The following is a 22,306-nucleotide window of genomic DNA, read 5'->3' on the forward strand; positions in this document are numbered from 1 at the left end:
AACATTTTGGTAAAAATTTCACTAAAACTTTTGAAAACTACCTCCTCGGCAACGACACCAAAATTTGTTTAATGCCCAAAATGTGACAATCACTAAGTGGTAGTAGTAGTACAATTGGGTGGTCGATCCACAAGGAGGTAACCTAAAACCAAAATGTTAGTAGAAACATAACACAAAAAGTTAGTAACATGTAATAAATAGAAATAGAAATGAAAATGAAAATAGAATTGAGATTTTTTTTGTTGTGTTTTTGGTGAAATGATGACATGAGACAAGTCAAATGAAATAAAAATAAGATGTAATAAAGGGTTGAAAAGTAGAAAGGTTCCAATAATCATCCATATGCTTATTTAGTTACTTAGTTACTTGATTTACAAAACTACACAAGTAAATAGTTCACATCGCAACATTTACTTGGAAAATCTAACACTAAAGTCCATATTCTTTTCTAACAAAAGTCCATTTTAGTTATAAAGTTCTTTACTTTAGAAGTACAATGTTAATCTTATGAAAAATCTAAAAATGACAAAATACCCAAAGGAAATAATGCAATAGAAGATTAGACATGGAATTATGTATCAATATTACTTTTACTAATTAGAAGCACATAGAAAGAGCATGACTAATCCTATATACTATTAGCACAAGTAAATAAAGATAACAAAATAGAGATGAAGATGAAAGAACATAAGCAACTCAAATACATTATATTAAGAACATTGTAAATCAAAGTGACAAAATAACATCACTAGCATATGGAATCATCCCTAACCTTCCTAGAAAGATTAGGCCATTATGCTCATGATTCTCACAAAATTCTAAGAAGAAAGTATGAGAAGAAAGTGAGTAGAAATTTTGTTATAGTTTCTTTACTCAAAAAATATATACCAAATGTGAAAGAAGAGCCTTATTAATAGAAGAAGAAAATGACTAAAAAGAAATTAAATTACAAATGAGGTTTACAAAATAGATTTGAAATATTAATAATAAAATATGATTTTGAAAAATAAATTCTTATTACTAGCTATTTTAGTGAAGACTTGTACGCCCTGATTTTTCCACGGGCTGATTAGCGAGCTGAGTTGCGGCCTAATCATGATTACCTTGTGGATATCCCCAAAACCGGAGCTACCGTCATAAGATCATACCTCTTTAGATCGAGGTAACCCAAAGGTTCGCCAAGATTGCCTAAGACTTGAGTCCGGACTCTGGAGGCCGAAGGTCGAGTTAGGTATCCAGCTCGTGGTACGAGCTGGATTTGGAGGCTATGACTCTTTGTAAAGTCAACACACGCAAGGTAAACGTGCACATATCAGACATCACGTGTTTGATATGCCCCTGACTTCTCGGACACGCAGCAGGAACGTGCGTATTCAGACACCCACGACTGGGATGGGCCGTGCGGCCCATTATCTCCTTACCTATTGATTTGACCACACTTATGTGTCAGGTTTAGGAATTAATCATGAATGTCACAGAGTTGATACGATAGGTAAGAAGGTCACGGGATGACCTTCTTACCAACTCCCAGGTGCCTTCTCCTATAAATATGGAGACCCTGGGAGTTGATAAGGGTTGGATTATCTCTTGTAAGAAATACCCTGTAATCAAATATCCAGTATATAGCAATAATACTGACTAGTGGAGTAGAAGGATTTTAACCTTCGAACCACTTAAAAAACGTTTCTTGAGTCACCATTTCACTTTTCCAAGATCATATATCTGTTACGGTTCAACATTAGCACTAATCCCTTTCTCTTCTTTTCTTAATTACCTGTTGGCGAAGAACCGCGTCAACAGTTTGGTGCTCTTGTTGAGAGCAAGTTTGGTTAGTGTTGTCGCAAACATCCAACTATGGTGACTACTCGATCTAGGCACGGTAACGAGACAAAGCAGCGTGATGGGCAGGAGGCTCATCATACTGCCACCCCTGGTGAACAAGTTCCTGAGACCCAGCAACGGCCAGGAAAGCAGCCGGTGGGCCAAGATGACACCGGAAGTTTGGCCCCCCTGCCACCTAATCCAAACCCGTGTTATTACACGGCGGTGGAGATGGAGAATGCTCAGCTAAAGAGCCAGCTAGCAATAGCTAGCCAGCAGATCAAGGATGTGCTGGCCCGACTACCCCCTCTCACAACTGACGCTAACGTCGGAGAGAGGCAAGGCGAGGCTCCTAAGTCTCGCTGAGGTAACCGATCCAGGCATAGCCGCTCGGACAGACTTCCGACATCCAACTCCACTCCTTCATCACACCATCGAGAGGCAAGCTTCGAAGAAGTGCCTGGAGCCAGGCAACAGAAATACAGTCGTTCAGTCAGGACGTCGACACCTAGCTCCCAACCATCCTCGAGAGCGCCCAGGGGAGCTCGAGGTAATTCCCGAAGGAGATCTGGGGAGGGCTCGCAGCATCAGCCCGTCCCCAACAACCGTCCTGCGCCTCGTCCAGATCGCCAGGCGCGGGATCAGCAGGTTGGCAGGGCCGAAAAGCCCCCACCAAATTTGATCCGTCCTGACGGAACTAGGATCGCCTCTCCAGTCAGGCATCCTCCATCTCCCATCAGATATCCGTCTCCTCCTCGGCCCGTCCGAGATATCCCAGCCTATGGGAGTAGTCGGAGAAACCCGCCATCAACTGGACCTTCCCAGCGTAGCAGGGCACCAAGGGAAAGCCCAAATCCTCACCACCAAAGGCGGACTCCAAGCCTATCTAGCAGGAGCCAATGGACCGGCAGTCGCCGGAGTGATCTCTCTGGGGGAGACCTGTGTCAGCGTTTGAGTTCGGCACAAAGTCATCAAACCACCCAGGGGGGCGACCTACGAGATCGCCTTAACTCTCATAGAGGGGAACCAGCAGGAGGAGATGGCCACGCTCGCTCAGGGGGGGCCTTGTCCGAAGTACGTAACGGGGGGAATGTCCCAAATAACCTATCTTAAGATAGGAGGGGCAATAACCCACCAAATGTGTACAATGGGCCCGGAGCTGTTGAACAACCCCGGAATAACCACGGACATCAGGACCAAACCCTCGAGCGCCTGACTCAGATGGAGGAGCTGATGAGGAAACTCCTATCAGAAAAAGAAAAAGATGAATATGATTCAGGGGACGAGATGGAACTCTTCGCCCCTAGCATAGCAGCAACGGCGTACCCATCTGGTTTCCGTATGCCGCACCTGTCAAAGTTCAATGGGGACGGAGACCCATCAGACCATCTAGGGATGTTCAACACCCTAATGATGGCCCACAACATTGGCCCCGAGCTGAGATGTTTAATCTTCCCTTCCACACTGAATGGACCTGCCAGGCAGTGGTTCAAGCAAAGAAAAAGATAGTCAATCAGCTCCTGGAGGACTTTCAAAAGGGCATTCCGAGCCTCCCAGGCCGCCCGTGTTCAGGCCCACTCCCTGGCTAACGTGAGGCAGCAGCCCGGTGAGACTCTGAAGACCTACCTGAGCAGATTTGTGAACGTCGCTGCTCGAGCTGGAGACGCGGATGATAGCTCCAAGCTCATGGCCATGAGAACTGGAATCCTCGTCAGAGGAGATCTCTGGAAGGATATACAAAGGAAGGGAGTCAGCTCGGTTAGCGAATTCCTTAACAGGGCCCAAGAATGGATAAACTTGGAGGAAGCCGAAGCCTCAGCTGCGGGAACCAGCCAGGTCCTCGAACAGCCGCTGGAGTGGAGACGGAGGTCGTGGTAGCGACCCAAAACGTCTCACAGAACAACCAGCCCGGTGGAGGCAAGAGAAAGGGGAATGGCGAAAACGGTCAGCACGACCAAAAGAAGAATAAGTCCGTAGACAAATTCAAGCCCGTCTTTGCGACTTATACAGAGCTCACCCAGTCTAGGGAGAACATCTTCCTAGCCAACTCTACTCGAGTCCCCTGGAAGAGGCCGGAACCATTAAAGCACCATAAGGGGAAGAGAGACACCTCCAAGTTTTGCCGTTTTCATAACGATGTTGGCCACAATACCGACGATTGTAGGCATTTAAAAGATGAGATCGAGACTCTCATTCGAGCAGGCCCCTTGGCTCAATACACACGGAATAGGGTTCCAGCAAGTCGACCTGCTCCAAAAGTCCCGTCCAGTTAGCCCGGGCCTCGGGTAGATCAAGACGTCCCTCCTCCCGTGGTTGGAGGAGAGATATCCACCATCTCTGGAGGTCCGTACATGGCCGACACAAGAAGGGGTTCCCAGAAGAGATACGTGAACGAACTAAAGGCTCATAACGGAGTAGAGTTCGTCCCGGAGCAGCGCCAGTCAAAACAGCAGCGGTTGGAGAGACAACCGAACATTTTTACGGAGGAAGATGAGGGCCATGTCCAATTCGCTCACAATGACCCTTTGGTCGTGGCAGTTCAGCTCGCCAATCAGAGAGTGAGGAGGGTGCTGATCGACAATGGGAGCTCGGTGAACCTCCTGTTCTGATCCACGTTAGAAAAGATGGGTTTAACCGTCGCTGAGTTGAAGGCGACCTCCATGATGCTGTATGGTTTTTCGGGAGAGGGATCAGCAGCAATATGGACGATCGAGCTGGTGATCACCCTAGGAGAAGGATCTCGGACAGTCTCCAAGCTCCTCGAGTTCGTGGTCATCGACTGCTCCGCTGCATACAACGCGATCTTGGGGCGACCTACGCTCATGGAATTTGAGGCCGTCACTTCCATTCGCTACCTCGCGATGAAATTCCCTACTTCCATGGGAATATGCACTGTTCATGGCGATCAGCTCGCTGCCAGGGAATGCTACAGCATTTCTATGAAGGGAAAATGTAAACCCGGGCAGCTGGCAATGGTCATTCAAGGTGGTGGAGAGGAATCCCAGGAACCCTTAGCTAATACTGAGATTGAAAAACCTCAAAGCGCCGAAGGGGAAAATGTCATCTTAAGTGAGGATATTGACCCCCGAATAGGCGAGGACCGATCCGAGCTCCAGGCGATTGAGGAGCTCGAGGAAGTGAACATTGATCCACAGAACCCATCACGGATGGTCAAGCTCGGGAAAAACCTCTGTAGCAAGAGGAAGGCGGAGCTGACTAAATTTCTGCGGGATAACCTGGACGTGTTTGCCTGGTCCCATGAAGACATGGTGGGAATCAGCCCGAGTGTCATCATGCATACACTTCATCTGGATAAAAGCGTTCCCGCCAAGTCCCAGAAGCAAAGACGCCTAGGAACAGCTCGGGCTGAAGCCTTGGAGGAAGAGGTGGCCCGGCTCAAGAAATGCGGCCTTATCCGTGAGGCCAAATTTCCAATATGGGTCGCCAACCCTGTGCTGGTCCCGAAGCCCAACGAAAAATGGCGGACCTGCATCGACTTCTCCGACCTGAATAAAGCCTGCCCCAAGGATTGTTTTCCACTGCCAAGGATTGACCAGCTGGTAGATGCCACGGCGGGGCACAAGCTCATGTCCTTTATGGACGCGTACTCAGGCTATAATCAGATCGCCATGAATCCGGCAGACCAGGAACACACCAGCTTCATGACCCTGACTAACGTCTATTATTACAAGGTCATGCTGTTCGGGCTGAAGAACGCTGGAGCTACCTACCAAAGGTTAGTAAACAGAATGTTCGCAAGCCAGATCGGGAAAAACATAGAAGTTTACGTTGATGACATGCTAGTCAAATCAAAGACCGCCGATAACCATGTTTCCGACCTGGAAGAATGTTTTAGGACACTACGGGAGTATGGCATGAGACTTAATCCGCAGAAGTGCACTTTTGGAGTCGCTTCCGGGAAGTTCCTGGGCTTCATAGTCAATACCCGAGGAATCGAGGCAAACCCCGACAAGATCAGATCACTGCTCGAGCTTCCCTCGCCCAGGTCGCGAAAAGATGTCCAAGGCCTGACAGGAAGAGTGGCAGCCCTCAATTGGTTTATTTCCAAGTCCACCGATAAGTGTTTGCCATTCTACAACCTGCTCCGAGGAAACAAGAAGTTCGAATGGACAGAAGAGTGCGAAAGCGCATTCCTTGACCTGAAGGCACATCTGGCCGAGCCACCCGTATTATCCAAACCCAAAGCAGGAGAGCCTCTTTTTCTCTACCTGGCTGTCACCGGGGATGCAGCTAGTGCCGTGTTGGTACGAGAAGAAGACCGAGTTCAGAGACCAGTCTACTACATCAGCAAGAGACTTCTCGGGACTGAATCCAGGTACCCGTTGATGGAGAAATTGGCGTTCTGCCTTATCATGGCCTCGCGAAAGCTCAGGTCATACTTCCAATCCCACTCGATACACGTCATGATCGATCAACCTTTAAGGCAGGTTTTGCAAAAACCTGAAGCATCGGGACATTTGTTAAAATGGGCAATCAAACTCAGTCAGTTCGAGATTTTGTACACTCCGCAAACTGCTATAAAAGTCAGGCCCTGGCCGATTTTATGGCAGAATGCATGGGATTCCAGGAGGATCCCGCAGAAGACTCACACCAAGTCACCTCGCCCCAGGCGTCGTGGAGGATCTTTGTAGATGGTTCGTCCAACGAGAACGACTCCGGAGCTGGAATCATTTTGATATCCCCCGAGGGACATAGATTCCACTCGACACTGAGATTCGGATTTAAAGCCTCCAACAACGAGGCCGAATACGAAGCTTTGCTGGGCGGGCTGAGGATAGCCCAGGAGTTGAAGGCGAGCTCCCTCCAGTGCTTCAGTGACTCCCAGCTCGTGGTAAATCAGGTTCTGGGCGAATATTAGGCACAGGAACCCAAGATGGCCGCCTATCTGGCAAAGGTAAAAGCTTAGCTGTCCGCGGTTGAGCGAGGCTCAATCGAACAGATACCTCGGGAGCAGAACGCTAACGCAGAAGCTCTTGCCAAGCTCGCCACCTCTGGGGAAACGGAGACCTTGGGGTTAGTGCCAATAGAGTTCTTGGAGAAACAAAGCATAGTAGATGTTAGGACGGAGGTCGAGATGATCGATTCCAGGCCGACCTGGATGACCCCCATCCTTGAGTATCTCGTCGAGGGAAAGCTGCCTGAAGGGCGTAATGATGCACGGCGAATACTCTATCAAGCTCCCAGGTATACTATAGTAGATGGGGTGTTATACCAGCGTGGGCACTCCCTCCCTCTCCTACGATGTGTTCTTCTAGGTGAAGCAAAGGCCATCCTGCAGGAGGTGCACGAGGATTTTTGCGGAGACCACACTGGGGGGCAGAGCTTGGCCTTAAAGGTCCTGAGGCAGGGATATTACTGGCCAACTCTGTCCAAAGACTGGATCTCATACATGAAGAAGTGCGACAAGTGCCAGCGATTCGCCGTAGTTGCCCGAGCTCCTCCAGTTGAGCTAAAGATGATCTCGTCCCCATGGTCGTTTGCTAGACTTGGTTGGCGCCCTCCCCACTGGAAAGGGTGGAGTCCGTTACGCCGTGGTAGCCATCGAATACTTTACGAAGTGGACTGAGGCAGAACCTTTGGCAACGATAACGTCCAAAAAAGTGCTTGACTTCGTGGTTAAAAGCATTATCTATCGATTCAGCCTGCCCAAGAAGATCGTTTCCGATAATGGTACTCAGTTCGACAGCGACCTATTCACTGAGTTTTGTGAAAGGTATGGAATTGTGAAAAGTTTCTCCACCGTGGCCTATCCTCAGGCGAATGGCCAGGTCGAAGCTGTCAACAAGACTCTAAAGGCGAGCCTCAAGAAGAGATTAGATGAAGCGAAGGGGGTCTGGCCAGAACAGCTCCCCCAGGTCCTATGGGCATACCGGACCTCGCATCGGACTCCTATGGGTCATACTCCTTTTTCCCTAACCTTTGGGAGTGAGGCAGTCCTCCCCGTGGAGGTTAAAGTGCTTTTGCATAGGGTCCAATCTTACGACCATGACCGCAACCACGAGCTACTGCGCAATTCCCTTGACCTAGTTGATGAAAGGCGAGAAGATTCGCAACTCCAGCTCGCCCATTATCAGCAGAAAATCACTCGCTACTTCAACACCAAAGTCAAAAAGCGCGCCTTTAGCGTTGGCGACTTGGTCCTAAGGAGAGTTTTCCTGGCCGGGAAAGATCCCAAAGATGGAGTCTTGGGACCAAACTGGGAAGGACCGTACCAGGTCATCGAAATCATTAAGGAGGGAACTTAGAAGTTAGCTCGGCTTGATGGAGGGGCGGTCCCGCGGACTTGGAACGCCATCCACTTAAAGAAATATTATCAATGATTCACTTGTAAGGCCTGGAAGGCCATTTTTTATGTATTAATGAGAATCGGCTTTTTGTACATGTTTGCAAGTGTAATCTAAAGTAACCACGAAAGACCCTTTCCCAGTTACTTGGGGGGCATATGGTACCTGGATATAACCAGGTCTCCTTAATGACTTAGAAGTTGATTCATATCGATTGACCGTTGTTTTTCTTAAAAAATGCGAGATATTGATAAGGATTAACGCTAACTAAGTCCTATCCTGGTCATAACCGGGTCATAAAACTTAGAAGTTGATTTAAATCTATTGATCATTGTTCTTTCTAAAGAACTCGAGATATGGATAAAAGTTAACACGAACTAAGTTTTCAAAATAAGTTCCTGGCCATAACCGGGTCATAAAACTTAGAAGTTGATTTAAATCTATTGATCGTTGTTCTTTCTAAAGAGCTCGAGATATGGATAAAAGTTAACACGAACTAAGTTTTCAAAATAAGTTCCTGGTCATAACCGGGTCATAAAACTTAGAAGTTGATTTAAATCTATTGATCGTTGTTCTTTCTAAAGAGCTCGAGATATGGATAAAAGTTAACACGAACTAAGTTTTCAAAATAAGTTCCTGGTCATAACCGGGTCATAAAACTTAGAAGTTGATTTAAATCTATTGATCGTTGTTCTTCCTAAAGAGCTCGAGATATGGATAAAAGTTAGCGCGAACTAAGTTTTCAAATTAAGTACCTAGTCATAACCGGGTCATAAAACTTAGAAGTTGATTTAAATCCATTGATCGTTGTTCTTCCTAAAGAGCTCGAGATATGGATAAAAGTTAACACAAACTAAGTTTCAAATTAAGTTCCTGGTCATAACCGGGTCATAAAACTTAGAAGTTGATTTAAATCTATTGATCGTTGTTCTTTCTAAAGAGCTCGAGATATAGATAAAAGTTAACGCGAACTAAGTTTTCAAATTAAGTTCCTGGTCATAACCAGGTCATAAAACTTAGAAGTTGATTTAAATCTATTGATCGTTGTTCTTTCTAAAGAGCTCGAGATATGGATAAAATTTAACGCGAACTAAGTTTTCAAATTAAGTTCCTGGTCATAACCAGGTCCTAAAACTTAGAAGTTGATTTAAATCTATTGATCGTTGTTCTTCCTAGAGAGCTCGAGATATGGATAAAGATTAACGCGAACTAAGTTTTTCAAAAAATTGTAACCAAAATGCGTAAGGGCAAGAAGGAGGATCAATTAAAAGCGTTGAATCAAATTGTCTCGAGGTGGAAGCACCTCATGCAAAGGTTACACAAAAAATATTAAAAAATAGTGAAGGGCACAAGAGAAGAAACACCCTAGGCTCCGCCAGGTGGCCCCTTGGAGGTCGTCGTCTCGCCTTGCTCAACTGCGCCAGAGCCCTCCCCGGCCTCGGAGGGCGCTTCTTTATCAAGGCGAGCTTGGAACTTCACCAGCAAGCGCTCCCAGAGGCTCGCTGACAGGAAGGAGAAGTCAGCGTCTGGATTGTAGGCCCAACAATGGTAGAACAGGTCTTCCAGGGACTTTTCCGAAGTTGTCTGCTCGGCCTCTAGGGCGGCCTGAGCCTCAGCCTTCACGGCATCTAGGTCTGTCCGCGAGGTGGCGAGGGAGGTCTCGAGCTCTTGGACCTTCGAGCGGGTTTTTTCCAACTCGACCTGCGAGGCCGCCAAGGCATCCTTAGCCGCCTGCAGGGTAGTCTGATGCTCGCTCCTCATGTCCTCGAGCTGAGTTTTGGTCCTGGCGATGCTTCGGTGAAGGGCAACGGCGCTCTGCGAAGGTGAAAAGACAATTTCCTTAGAAAAAAGAGAGGAAAAACAGGGCAAAGTGTAGTAATAAAAACCACAAAAAGGTTAGTTAGCTTACCGTCATGGCCATGCCCAGCGAAGACTCCAGCACGCCCACGGGGCTCATTGTCTCGATGGCCCGGAGCTCCTTCTCGGTGAACTTGTATATGTGGCTGACGACGTAGTTCGCCGACTCATACACCGTTCCCCGGAAGGCCTCGGGGATCTTCCCCAGGTCCTGAGGATTGACTGGGATGCGTACCTCGGAGGGTACAATCGCCGAAGTCCCGAGCTCCGTTCCTGCGTCCCGGGCGGCGGCCGGAGCTCGCGGAGGGGGTGGAGGCATGTTGCTTCCCCCTGCAGCAGGAGGAACCGCTCCCACGACCTGAGCAGCTGGGGCTTGCTCCTTCTCCTTTGCAGGAGACTTGGCGGGGTTCCCGGCGACGTGCTTGGACGTCCGGAGCCTCTTCATTTTTGGCCCAGCGGTCCCTGCTGGGGGGGTTCCCCCCGAAGAACGCACCTCGCAGGCTCTCCTCGGGCTGAGACATCTCTTCTGTAAAAACGAGAACATGATTAGTACAAGAGTTGGCAATCATACAGAAACAAAAACAAAGGGGTAATGAAAAAAATTCAAGTATGTGTATACTAAAGGATATCCTACCCCCCGAGCTAGAAGAAGAATCTAAGTTGATTACTTCCCGAGCTGACGCGAGTTCTGGGTCCGAGGCTGACTCAAGGCTAGATTCCTCTACATATTGCCTAAGCCCCGGAGCTACGGCGCCCCTCCGAAGTCATGGCCATGACCGAAGGTTGGTCCCATACTCCTCGAATAGGATCGACCTAAAGGCTAGGGTGTTATCTACTACTACGGTACCCCTAGGCCGGCTGTCTTGGTAGTCCAGCACAAGCCGGTCGACACAGTGGAGCAGGGTTGTGTTCAGGTCCGGATCACTTCGGTGACGATGGACGAGCTGCCTAGGGTTGAACCTAGCCAGCCGGGGGTCTGCTGTGGCCCTATCTAGACTCCTAAACATGTAAGGGTTACCTTGTCCAGAAGGACCCGCGGCTGCTCCAGATTGGATCCTCTCCTCGCCCGTCCTCTGGGCGACCTCCAAAGCCCGCTTCCTGTTCCTCACGAGGGGAACTTCATCGTTCCCATCCTCCTCATCTTCATCTCCCGCGACCTCCTCCACGATGATGGGTCTGGTGTTGCAAGCTGGGGGAAGCCCCCGGGGCCTCCTGAGGTTCAAAGTCTGATTTGGGAAAATCAGCTTGCAGGCTACCATCGTCTCGTCTGTTACGAGCACGCGGTAATCTTTCTCACTGGGGGCAAGCCCGCCAGTGTCTCGTATTCGGCCCCGAGGGTCACAGATTTCTCTGTCCTCGCGAAGATGGCTACAGGATTAGTCTAAGTCAGAAAGGGATACGGGAGGAGCTAAAACGACACTTAACTTACGAGCTAAGGATGAAAAACACTTACGAGGACGATTGAAGTAGTGGAGCTCGCAGTTCCTGAACCCCGTCGACATGAAGAACTGATCCTTGAAGTCGTTGGGGTGGCTGGGCAGCTCGATGACCGCAGCCGTATTGGGAAATCGGGTTAAGTAGTAAAACCCGTCGCCTCACCCCCGCTGATACGGGCTGGCCTTGAGGCAAAAGAAGTACAAAATTTTCGCTGGAGTGGGGACCTCCCACTCGTGCTTCAAAAATAAATATCTCAACCCCGCCAACAACCGATAAGAGTTGGGGGGGGGGAGCTGGAATGGGGCCAACTTCACATAATTTAGGAAGTCAGCAAAATACTGGTCCAGCGGGAGGAATGCCCTCGCCTTGAAATGCTCGTCGCTCCAGGCCGCGAATGCCTTGTCAAGCGGCGCGCAACTCCGCTCACCTTCCGCGGGAGGTCGGGCAATCACTGACGTCCTCCCCAGCGCGATGTTGTGGGAGAGGAATATCTTATTGATCTTCGTTTGGTCAGTGATCTTTGAGACGATCTTCTCCGCCTCGAAGAACACATCAGGAGCCACCTCGAGCTCATGCTCCACTGCCGGCCCAAAGTTGGGGATCGGGGAGTCCGGCATTACCGCCTTTCCTTTGTCTTGCTGGGAGGCCGAGCTGCTGACGGTCTGCTTGGAAGCGTTCCTCTTCGGTGCCATCTGGTCGCCTAGCGAACAAAAGAAAATATTTCAGAAAAGGCGACCCAAGCATGAGGAAAAATCAAATGTTATTTGCACGAGCTGAGGTAAGCCTAGCCCGTGGAGAGTGGGACCACGCGGTTCAATGAACACGCGCCTATGCTCCCAACAGATCCCCGATTACTCGGAATTCGTGTGTCAGGAGGGTCAGGATAGAATTTTCCTTGGAGGGAAAGTTTCAGTAGGCAAAGATTGCAAAACCGCCTGTGAAGCGTGTCCCCTAAGCTACCCGGTTTTGCACCCAAAATTCCAAAACTCCTACCCAGAAATTTTCCCCAGAAAATGCACCCTATAAATCATACTCCTAAACGATTTCCTACAGCAAAGAATACCCTAACCTAAAAGGCTTTCACCCTTCATACCCACAAAAACCAGTAAACCCTTGCATGTGGCTACAGTAAATATTTACCTAAGCTACAGTGAAAAACATTTTCAAAACACACATGGTCAGGAGACTTACAGTGTTTGGTTGGGAGGTGAATGAAGGTGTCGCCTGGGTTGGAGCTTCGTAGGAGTTGCTGTCCCCAAAGATTCGAAGGAATCCTCACGCCTGAGCTTCTTGAACACTGAGAATGGCGGTCGCAGAAAGGAGGGTTTCCTTGTCTTCTGAGATGAAGAGAGAAGAAGGAAAGAAGTTCTGAGAAATTTCAAATGAAAGGGTGGCCCATGCGTAGGGTGGCCACCCCTTTTATATATAAAAAGGATCACATATAGAGGGCCGTTGGATGGCCCTGATGTGGGATCCAAGGCCCTCCACTCGAAATACGAAACGATGGCTGGGCATAGGCTAGGCCATTAAATGTGGTTCTCGTAAGACGTACCGTCACCAACCATGATGTTCCACGTATCAAGCGCTTGCGTAAGATGTGGAATGTGAAGAGTTCACGGGGAAGCCTAAAAGCCCCTACTGTGGCCTTATACGACGTAGTATACCACGAGCAGGGGCTTGGGGGGCAGATGTACGCCCTGATTTTTCCACGGGCTGATTAGCAAGCTGAGCTGCGGCCTAATCATGATTACCTCGTGGATATCCCCAAAACCGAAGCTACCGTCATAAGATCATACCTCTTTAGATCGAGGTAACCCAAAGGTTCGCCAAGATTGCCTAAGACTTGAGCCCGGACTCTGGAGGCCGAAGGTCGAGTTAGGTATCCAGCTCGTGGTACGAGCTGGATTTGGAGGCTATGACTCTTTGTAAAGTCAACACACGCAAGGTAAACATGCACATATCAGACATCACGTGTCTGATATGCCCCTGAATTCTCGGACACGCAGCAGGAACGTGCGTACTCAGACACCCACGACTGGGTTGGGCCGAGCGGCCCATTATCTCCTTACCTATTGATTTGACCACACTTATGTGTCAGGTTTAGGAATTAATCATGAATGTCGTAGAGTTGATACGATAGGTAAGAAGGCCACGGGATGACCTTCTTACCAACTCCCAGGTGCCTTCTCCTATAAATATGGAGACCCTGGGAGTTGATAAGGGTTGGATTATCTCTTGTAAGAAATACCATGTAATCAAATATCCAGTATATAGCAATAATACTGACTAGTGGAGTAGAAGGATTTTAACCTTCGAACCACTTAAAAAACGTGTCTTGAGTCACCATTTCACTTTTCCAAGATCATATATCTGTTATGGTTCAACATTAGCACTAATCCCTTTCTCTTCTTTTCTTAATTACCTGTTGGCGAAGAATCGCGTCAACAAGACTTATTTTGCCATTTTTCTAAAACACCACAAAATGTGAGCTTTAAATCTCAAAATGGGAGGTCTAAGGCCCAAATAGCACACAAAAATGGGCTGGAAACACAATGTGGCAACTGGTGGGTTTTACCAACACACAACCAATGCAAGGATGCCACGTGTCGTGGCTGGAGCAAGGGAACCAGGCAACTGGTAGGCGGGTCACGTGGGGCTGCTTCACGGGTCAGGGGGGCGGGTTCGAGTCGGCACGCGGGTCGCTGGCTGTTGGGCTTGCAGATGCGTGGCAACAAGGGCACGCCCGTTGGCGCTGGGGAGAGAGGAAGGAGGCAGCGGGCTTGGGCTTTGAAATGGGCCTTTTTGGTTCCAAAAATGCCACTTTTTACTCTTTTTTTCAGCTTTACTCCTTTCTTTCTCTTGCTTTTTATCAATGCCCAAATAAAATTAATTCCTAAAAATTAAACACAAATTAAATTAAAATTAATATTTTCAATTATAAAATATATTACAATATCTCCATGAAAATATTAATTAAAACTTAATTTATTTTACACTTTAAAACTAATAATTTGGCATTTTTGAGCATTAATCATATACATATAACAATAAAACCTAACATACAAAATATTACTAGATTAAAGAATGAATGAGATAACAAAACTAACCTTCAAACTAACACAAATAAGCTAAAACATAATTTTAACAAAAAATATGGCACATTTTCATGTTCACACAAAACTATGGGAAAAATCTCATTAAATCAATTAATATGTCCAAATACCTACAAAGATGACAATCTTGAAATTACCATGTATGTGAATAAAAAAACAAACAAAAAAGGCATACCTCACGTAATATATTCTATAAAGGGAAAATACCATTTTGGCTCGTGTGTTTTTCCTGAATACGTGATCGGCTCCCTGTATTTTGTTAAATGACAATTCGGACCATGTGTGTTTACAAAATGGATCAAAATAGTACCCTAGGCCCTGATTTTGGTTAAAATATTTTCAATAATAAGATCAATTCTCAGGTCGTCAGTGATGTGATGGGTTATGAGAAGTGGATAAAGTGGTCGAGAAGCTGAGAATGAAATATTATATTTGAAATTTTTTTGACCAAAATTGGGTATAAGGTACTATTTTAATCAATTTTATAAAATACAGGCTCCGAATTGTTATGTAACAAAACACATGGGCCGATTGCGTATTTAGGAATAAGGGCCAAATTGGTATTTTCCCTTCTATAAATAATAAAGTTGAAGCACCCCTGCAATACTGACTCCGTGGCCCAATGGATAAGGCGCTGGTCTACGGAACCAGAGATTCTGGGTTCGATCCCCAGCGGAGTCGAAAGGCAACGCCTTTATTCTCTTGTCAATTTTAATTTTGTGGTGATATTTTGTCGGATTGCTGAGACATTAAATAAAGCTGCATTTATAGAGTTTTCTGCAGGGCACATACAAAACAGAAGGCCAGAACTATTAATCCTTTGTCTTCACCATAAATCTACTCAACTTTGTGAACCTAAAACCAACCACATTGTTTTTAAATAGCTGTTACTACCACGAAATCATCTGGCATTAATATTTAATAAAAATCTCTCCATTAACACATGTTTTGTTATCTTTTTCAAGAAAACTAAAGAGAAGTGCAGGCAGTATGATAAGACAGGGACGAACCCGAAATTTGCTCAAATTTAAAAAAGTAGCTTGCTTAATCCTAAATACATTTTTTGATCTACAACTCTCATCTGTACAATCCTCTAAACTTGAACAGCACCAATCAGGAAGCAAACCCTTATGTAAGTTTCAGAAAGGAGAAACTAAAAAACGAGGAAAAACACTGACTTGAGAACATGCTATATGGACTCATCAGCAACAATTGCCATATTGGCAGTAAGTACTTCTTGCTTTGCAGCATCACTCTTTGGGACCAGGAAAAATGCTGGGTCATTTGATGTTGAAGAAGTTTTCAAATAGACTGCGCTTTTGTTCTGTTTGACACATATCAGGCCAACGAGGTTGAAAGTGTGGAAGATAAGAAATTACACTTGGTACCCAGGTTTGGTTTCAAGCTTTCTGAAATGAGCGGGAAGAAACCCCGTGTAAAAGTCTGACAAAACCAAGAAAGCTAAGCTTCCCATCGGAATGTCTAATCCAGTCTTGGAGAACTACATGGACGGGTACTGATGGACTAAGTCCAAGTTCCTGAAACGAAGAAAGAACAGAAGAAACAGATTATACATAGAAATCAGTACCAAGATCTACTTGAGGTAAGAAAAACTTCTTGTTAATTATACAAATCAAAATGGATGTTTTATTCAGTGTTTTGACATTTTCGCTGAAAGTCGACAGAAATTAAAATGAGGTATTCAAGAAAGACTAGTGTTTTGTCAACTTGATAGCTAAACAGTAGTTGTAAAAATCTAACATTGTTCTTCTTTGTACAAGAGTAAGGGTAGACTTTGATACATACCGATGCGAGTTCTTCAATCATAATTGGTCTGTTTCCATCCTTCTCAAATAGTTCGTAGGCTCGCCTTGCATGTTGCTCCCAGGTTTCCATTCCTTCCAGCTGATGTACACTTATGGCAGCAGCACAGAATTCTTCAAAATCTAACTTTCTATATTGAATGGAGCTAATCTGTACCATATATAAAATATGATCAGCCAAATGTTGAAAATCTCTACTTGTCTAGTAACACTAAGAACAAACAAAAATATGATCATGGCAGTATTACCATGTGAATGTAATCTGTGGACCGAGAATCCTTCATGGCATCAGTGGAGTTCTTTAGGACACCCTGACAAAATTTCTGATGTTAATATGAATGAAAGAATATAGAAAATAGCAGAAAAACAGATGCAAGTGAAGAAAAAAGCTTACCGTCTTAAAGTTCTGCATAGAGATGAATCCACTTTTGTTTGGCCCTAAAAGCATAAATTGGTCCCTCAAATAAGCTGTATGAGATACTGACAACGTCTTTGAAAGAGCCTGTTACATGTCAGAGGCAAAAAAAAAAAAAACGATTACTTCATTTATCTATTGTTATGTTAAAATGTAGTTTAATGTTTAGGCATATAATATGAAAAGCAAAGTTAGACCTTATTATTGAAAATATTAACTTACTATATTTGAGACAGTTAATAGTATTTACTAATTTAAGGTAGAATCATTTCTATTCTGCATAAATAACATTACATATTATATTCCTCTCTTTCCTAAATCAGTTATATTAAGTCTGCTCAAGCTAGTGCACAGGATTTGGACCATTCAAACTGGAGCAACTTTTCACACCAAGTGACCAAGTCCTAATAAACAAGACAAGGGGAACCAGAAAAGAAAAGAACAAGGAAGCAAAATAATTAGGTACAAAATCTTTCCCATGCAAATGCAAGAGAAACTGCAATAGATCAAGATACGAAATCCTTGTCTTTCAAATTAAGGACTATGCTTTTGGGGAATTCGGAGTGTTGTGGGTGTGGTGGCCTCATCATTATCCATATATTACGTCTCCTGGGGAAGGAACAGATTATAGGAGCCAATTCAAGTATAAGGAAGAAGGTCCAGAACATAGCTACATTAGCTACATGATGGCAACTTCAGCTCAAAAGGTATAGCCAAATTTTCAAGGGCATCAAGATTGAATTGATGCACTTGTGGAAAAAGTTAAATTTTGGGTAGCTTGGTGGATCTTTAAGTCCAAAAACTTTAAATGACTTTTCATTTTCTGATTTAATGTGACTGGAATCTCTGACTGTAATTTAAGACGACTCCCTATTGTTTTCTGTGACCAAAGATGATATCTTATACATCCTTTGTAATTTTCTTAATATGCACAAAAATATTTCTTTTGTTCCTATTAAATTAAAAAAAAAAAAAATTACTCACCCCTAATGCTGATTTCCGCAGAGAAGAAGAGCAAATATAAGTTTTTACAAGCTTCAACACTATCATGTCCGTTGGCACCTTTAGATCTTGACAATCAGCTAACCAAGGATGACCTAAACAAAGAAATTGGTTGTCAAATTCTAGATCACTGAAATTTCTGTAAGCCTCCAAATTAAACCAAAACTGAATACATCACCCATTCCAACTGATATGAGAAAAAGAGAAATCCTCAGCATCCCCTATTTCTTGATCATTGGATTTCTTTTCAATTTTCATTAAACATGGACTACCACAAAGCAGTAATTATTGAAAAAGCTAGTTGCATACCCATAGCTTATGTAACAAGAATCCACAATGGTGGGTGAAATCAGGACTCTACTATGTTTAGATCACTTCAGTGACTTACTTAGAGCTTGAGCAGCTGTCAGCCTCTTCCGGAAATCCTTGTTCAACAATCTCTTTACAAAATCTCTTGCATCAGAAGACAATGCCGGCCATGGGACTTCATCAAAGCTGGGATCTGCCTTAAGGACAGTTCGGAAAATGCCAGATTCAGTTCGGGCCCAAAAGGGTCGACTTCCACATAAAAGGATGTAGGCAATTACACCAATACTCCACATGTCTGCTTCTGTCCCGTATGACCTATGTAGAACTTCAGGAGCTACATAATATGCACTTCCAACAATATCGTTCAATCTCTCATCTGCAACATTTTTTATTGTTAAGCCCAATCTACTTTTCAAAATTAATCAAAAGGATATATCTGAGGCAATGTCCTGACCTGGCTTTACATAGTCAGAGAGTCCAAAATCAATTGCCTTCAGCGTGGAATTCTCATCCTTTGTTACAAAAAGAAAATTCTGAAGCAGAAAACAAATAAATCAACATCAACAAAAAGGAGACTGCAAGACAACAGAATTATGCAATCGTATAGTGATATAGGCATATTGGACAACAATCAGTATTATGTGCATTTTCTAGATAACATAGTATTTCAGGTAGGGAAAGATATCTGCTCCAAAAGAAACAACTAAACACTATATCCCTGTAGCAAATGCAACAGCAAGTGCTTTCCTGATGCAGTTTCGACAAAAAATTATTTAAAAAATGTTACCCACTCAAGATCAATAGTAAAATAGTACACACTGATTGGTGACAGTTAACAACAAAAGTTGACAGAATGTAACATGCCATTGAGAAAAAAAATACTAAATTTATCTCTTTACACAAACATCTAGTTACCAAACTAAGCAATATAATATTCCAACATGAAAAAAACCCCTCCCTCCCATCTTCTAATAGGAAAAATACCTCTGGCTTGAGGTCTCGGTGAACTACACCTTGAAGATGACAGAAAGCAACCACACTTAAAATCTGCACCATAACTGCCTTTGCATCTTCTTCTGAATACTTGCCACCCCTAGAACATAATGAAAACAAAACAAGTGAGATAGAGATAGAGGAGGCCAGTAATAAATTGTAAAAGGAGTATGTATGCCTTCATTGAAGCAAAAAAAAAACCATAATAAGAAAATATACCTTGAAAGTATTCGATCCAGCAGTTCACCTCCTTTACACAGCCTAAAAAACATAGCATATAGCATAATTAATTTATAATGTGAAATTAATAGCATCAAAGAACTTATGCAAGGCATGTATTCAACACTCATACATGCGTAAGATATACAGAGCCTTATTGAGGGAAAAAGTTCAGCAGACTGAAAAAAGAAAGAAGAAGGATTCCATATTTTGGTGCTCGCTACAAGAGCATTCCACTATTCCAGTAGATATGTTATCTTAGAAGGTGTCGAAAGGATCAGATTACTCAGCCTGCTCATCTGTATTTCGAAAACATTTCTACTTATATAACTGACAGAGACTGGCTCAATAGTTGAGCAAGAGGCTCTCATGGACTCCATGAGACAACTTGACTACTCTAAAACTAGATTTCACATGAACAAATGAAAATTTATGTTATTTTGAGCTCGTTTTAAAAATCATTTACCTATGGTGCATTACTTGCAGGAAAAGCCAAAGGCATTAAATTCTAATATTATAAGATGCACATTTAGAAAGAAAAAAGGAGAGAGCAACATACTCCATCACTACATAAACATTTTCATCATCTTCGTAGGAATCGTAGAATTGCACTAAGTTCTTATGTCCCGACAGAGCACAAAGTATCTTCACTTCTCTCCTTACATCCTCTATGGCAATTGCTGTTGTCATCTGCAAAATCATCTCTCATGAGAACAGAACAAAGCACTTCGATGGATTTAAGGCCCATGGACAAATAGAAAGCTAACTAATATATTACTAATTTTACTTTAACTCTTAATACTAAAATCCCAGCGACTGGGAGGAGAATAAGTCTTCTAGTTATAAAGACCATTGAAAGAAAATGACATTAGCAATGTAAAGATGATTACAATGTATTTGTCTGTCTTGAAGTTAGGAGGCAATGAAACGGTCATTACTATATATGTCAAACAAAATCAACATATATCCACCAATTTTTTTTGTCGATAATAACAATAGTTTCACAAAACTAAGCCATCCTGATCCTAAATTAATTTACAGATGCTTTTTATGAAATTGAACTATTTATAACATGATAATCATGGTGACCATGCATATGCTCTAGCAAATATAATCATAAACACTACTTTTTACTTAGACCTCTACAACATGATATGCATATTACACAATTAAGTAGAACCACTCAATACAGAGTCTACAATGCAAAACTACCAGGAAAATGCATCAAGTACTAGGTGGAAAAAACTATATAATCTGAAAGGATATTAAAGTCAAATTTTCTTCACTCAATTCTAATCAAACTTCCATAAGAATTACAAAACATGCAACTAACCAAACGAACTTGATTCACAAAAAATATGTATGTACAAAATAAAATTAAATAAAATTTAAAACAAACAAACAAACAAACCTTTGATTTTGGAATAACCTTGACAGCCACATCTTGGCCCTTCATACTCCCTTTCTTTGCTTTAGCTGAGCAAGTATACCCAAAATGCCCTCGTCCCACTTCTTCCCCAAGCTCGTAATTGGCTCCAAAATGCTTTGAAAAGCCAAAATTTTTATCCAACCCAACCTCACACTCACTCCCTTCTGGGATTGAGGCCTCGTTGGGCTTGATCGAGCCATGGCGGCGGGCTAAAAGTGCCCGAATGTGCTTTGCCGGAGACGGTGGTGGAAATGGCCGCTTGAAGATCCTCAAAGGAGTGGAGCTAACGCTTGAGTTGGCCGGAGAGTTCTTGAAGAGGCTGGGAAGAGGACTTGGGCTGTAAAAGGGGAAATTTGAGGACTTTCTGGTCTGAGAATTAGACGCATCCTCATTTCCTTCGTGAACTATTGAGGTTTCGAATTGAGTTTGGCGATTTTCAATGGGTTTTCCATGACAGAGTCCCATGGGATCAAAAACCCAGAAAGGAATTTCAAGAATAACAGGGATAGAAAAATGAAGATCAGAAGAAGGAAAAAAAAAGTAGACAAATTCAGACCATGAAGAGAGAGAAATATAAAAGTGAAAGAAAATTTGAAGATTATTATATGGTCATAGATAAATCTTAAGTTTGAAGCTTTAACTGATCAAACAAAACCAAACACAGTTGGGATCAGAACAAGAATACGAGGAAAAACAAAATTTTCCAACTGAATTCTAAATAAAAATTTAAGCTTGGAAGCTATAACAAAAAGCAACCGAACTTTTTTCTGATTAAATCAAACAATGCCAGAGAGGAAGAAGAAGAAGAAGAAGAAGAAGACGAGAAACCCATCAAGGTTGATCAAAACAAGAAGCAAATGCAAATTATAGGTGAGGTAGGAAAGAAGGAAGGAAGCAAACAAAGCACAAAAAGCAAAGTCAGAAACAGTAAAAAAATTCCAAGAACAAGGAAGGAATGAGTAGTGACATATAATAATTATATTGAAAAAGAACAAGATTTTAGAGAGGGGAAAAGTGAAGAAAAGAAAAAGATGCTTAGCAGAGGCTGCAAGAAAAGAAAACCCAACCTCACTTTTTATTTTTATTTTTTCTTGCTTTATGTAAGCTTTCTTTTTTATTTTTTTTATTTGCAGTTTGTTGGTTTATGGAGCAAATATCACTTTTGTTAGGAGAAGAATCTGTTACTCTGTTTCTGTTTCTGTTTCTTTTTCTTCTTCTTCTTCTTCTACCGCTTCTATTCTTTCTTCCTGTTTCTCTTTCTTCTCTTTGATAATAATAATAATAATAGAAGTGGGGTTGGGTTTCGGTTACCTTACAGCCTGTACTTTTTTTTTATCCAATATATATGAGATTTATTGGGTTTGTTTTCTTTTTATCTTTTCGTTTATATATTTTTGATTTTGTGAGCAAATTAGCTAGTTAAACAAGCTGTGAGCTAACATTGTTTATGTTTGTGTGTGTTTATTTGAGCTTTGACCTGCTTTTGTTGGCTTTGAATGACCCTGTCTTTTTCTCTTTCGAATATATATTTTCTTTCCCCTAAAAAAGTATATTTATATTTTCTTCTCTTTTTTTAAGTAACT

General features: G+C 43.5%; 1 protein-coding gene and 1 non-coding gene across 2 annotated transcripts; one reads left to right on the top strand and one right to left on the bottom strand.

Moving 5' to 3' along the window:
• Positions 1 to 15,141: 15,141 nt before the first annotated feature.
• On the top strand, positions 15,142 to 15,214 carry TRNAR-ACG (transfer RNA arginine (anticodon ACG)). Its single transcript has one exon. It is a non-coding gene; the product is annotated as a tRNA-Arg (tRNA).
• Positions 15,215 to 15,424: 210 nt separating this feature from the next.
• Positions 15,425 to 22,043, bottom strand: LOC133823276 (CDPK-related kinase 1-like). The gene is made up of 11 exons (XM_062255941.1): positions 20,706 to 22,043; positions 19,854 to 19,984; positions 19,295 to 19,336; positions 19,067 to 19,175; positions 18,537 to 18,615; positions 18,162 to 18,458; positions 17,756 to 17,868; positions 16,751 to 16,858; positions 16,605 to 16,667; positions 16,340 to 16,507; positions 15,425 to 16,071 (listed from the first exon to the last, which is right to left on the bottom strand). Exons 1-11 carry the CDS (start codon positions 21,186 to 21,188, stop codon positions 15,934 to 15,936), a joined length of 1,731 nt encoding a protein of 576 aa, XP_062111925.1. The 5' UTR covers positions 21,189 to 22,043; the 3' UTR covers positions 15,425 to 15,933.
• Positions 22,044 to 22,306: the final 263 nt, after the last annotated feature.

This window comes from Humulus lupulus, chromosome 3 (genome assembly GCF_963169125.1).
Source record: "Humulus lupulus chromosome 3, drHumLupu1.1, whole genome shotgun sequence".
In the NCBI taxonomy this organism is placed as follows: Eukaryota; Viridiplantae; Streptophyta; class Magnoliopsida; order Rosales; family Cannabaceae; genus Humulus; species Humulus lupulus.

Coding starts and splice junctions, on each gene's coding strand:
- LOC133823276 (XM_062255941.1), bottom strand. CDS start 21,188: ATGGGACTCTGTCATGGAAAACCCATTGAAAATCGCCAAACTCAATTC. Junction 19,985..20,705: donor AGGTTATTCCAAAATCAAAG/GTTTGTTTGTTT, acceptor ATGATTTTGCAG/ATGACAACAGCAATTGCCAT. Junction 16,668..16,750: donor CTATGCAGAACTTTAAGACG/GTAAGCTTTTTT, acceptor AAATTTTGTCAG/GGTGTCCTAAAGAACTCCAC.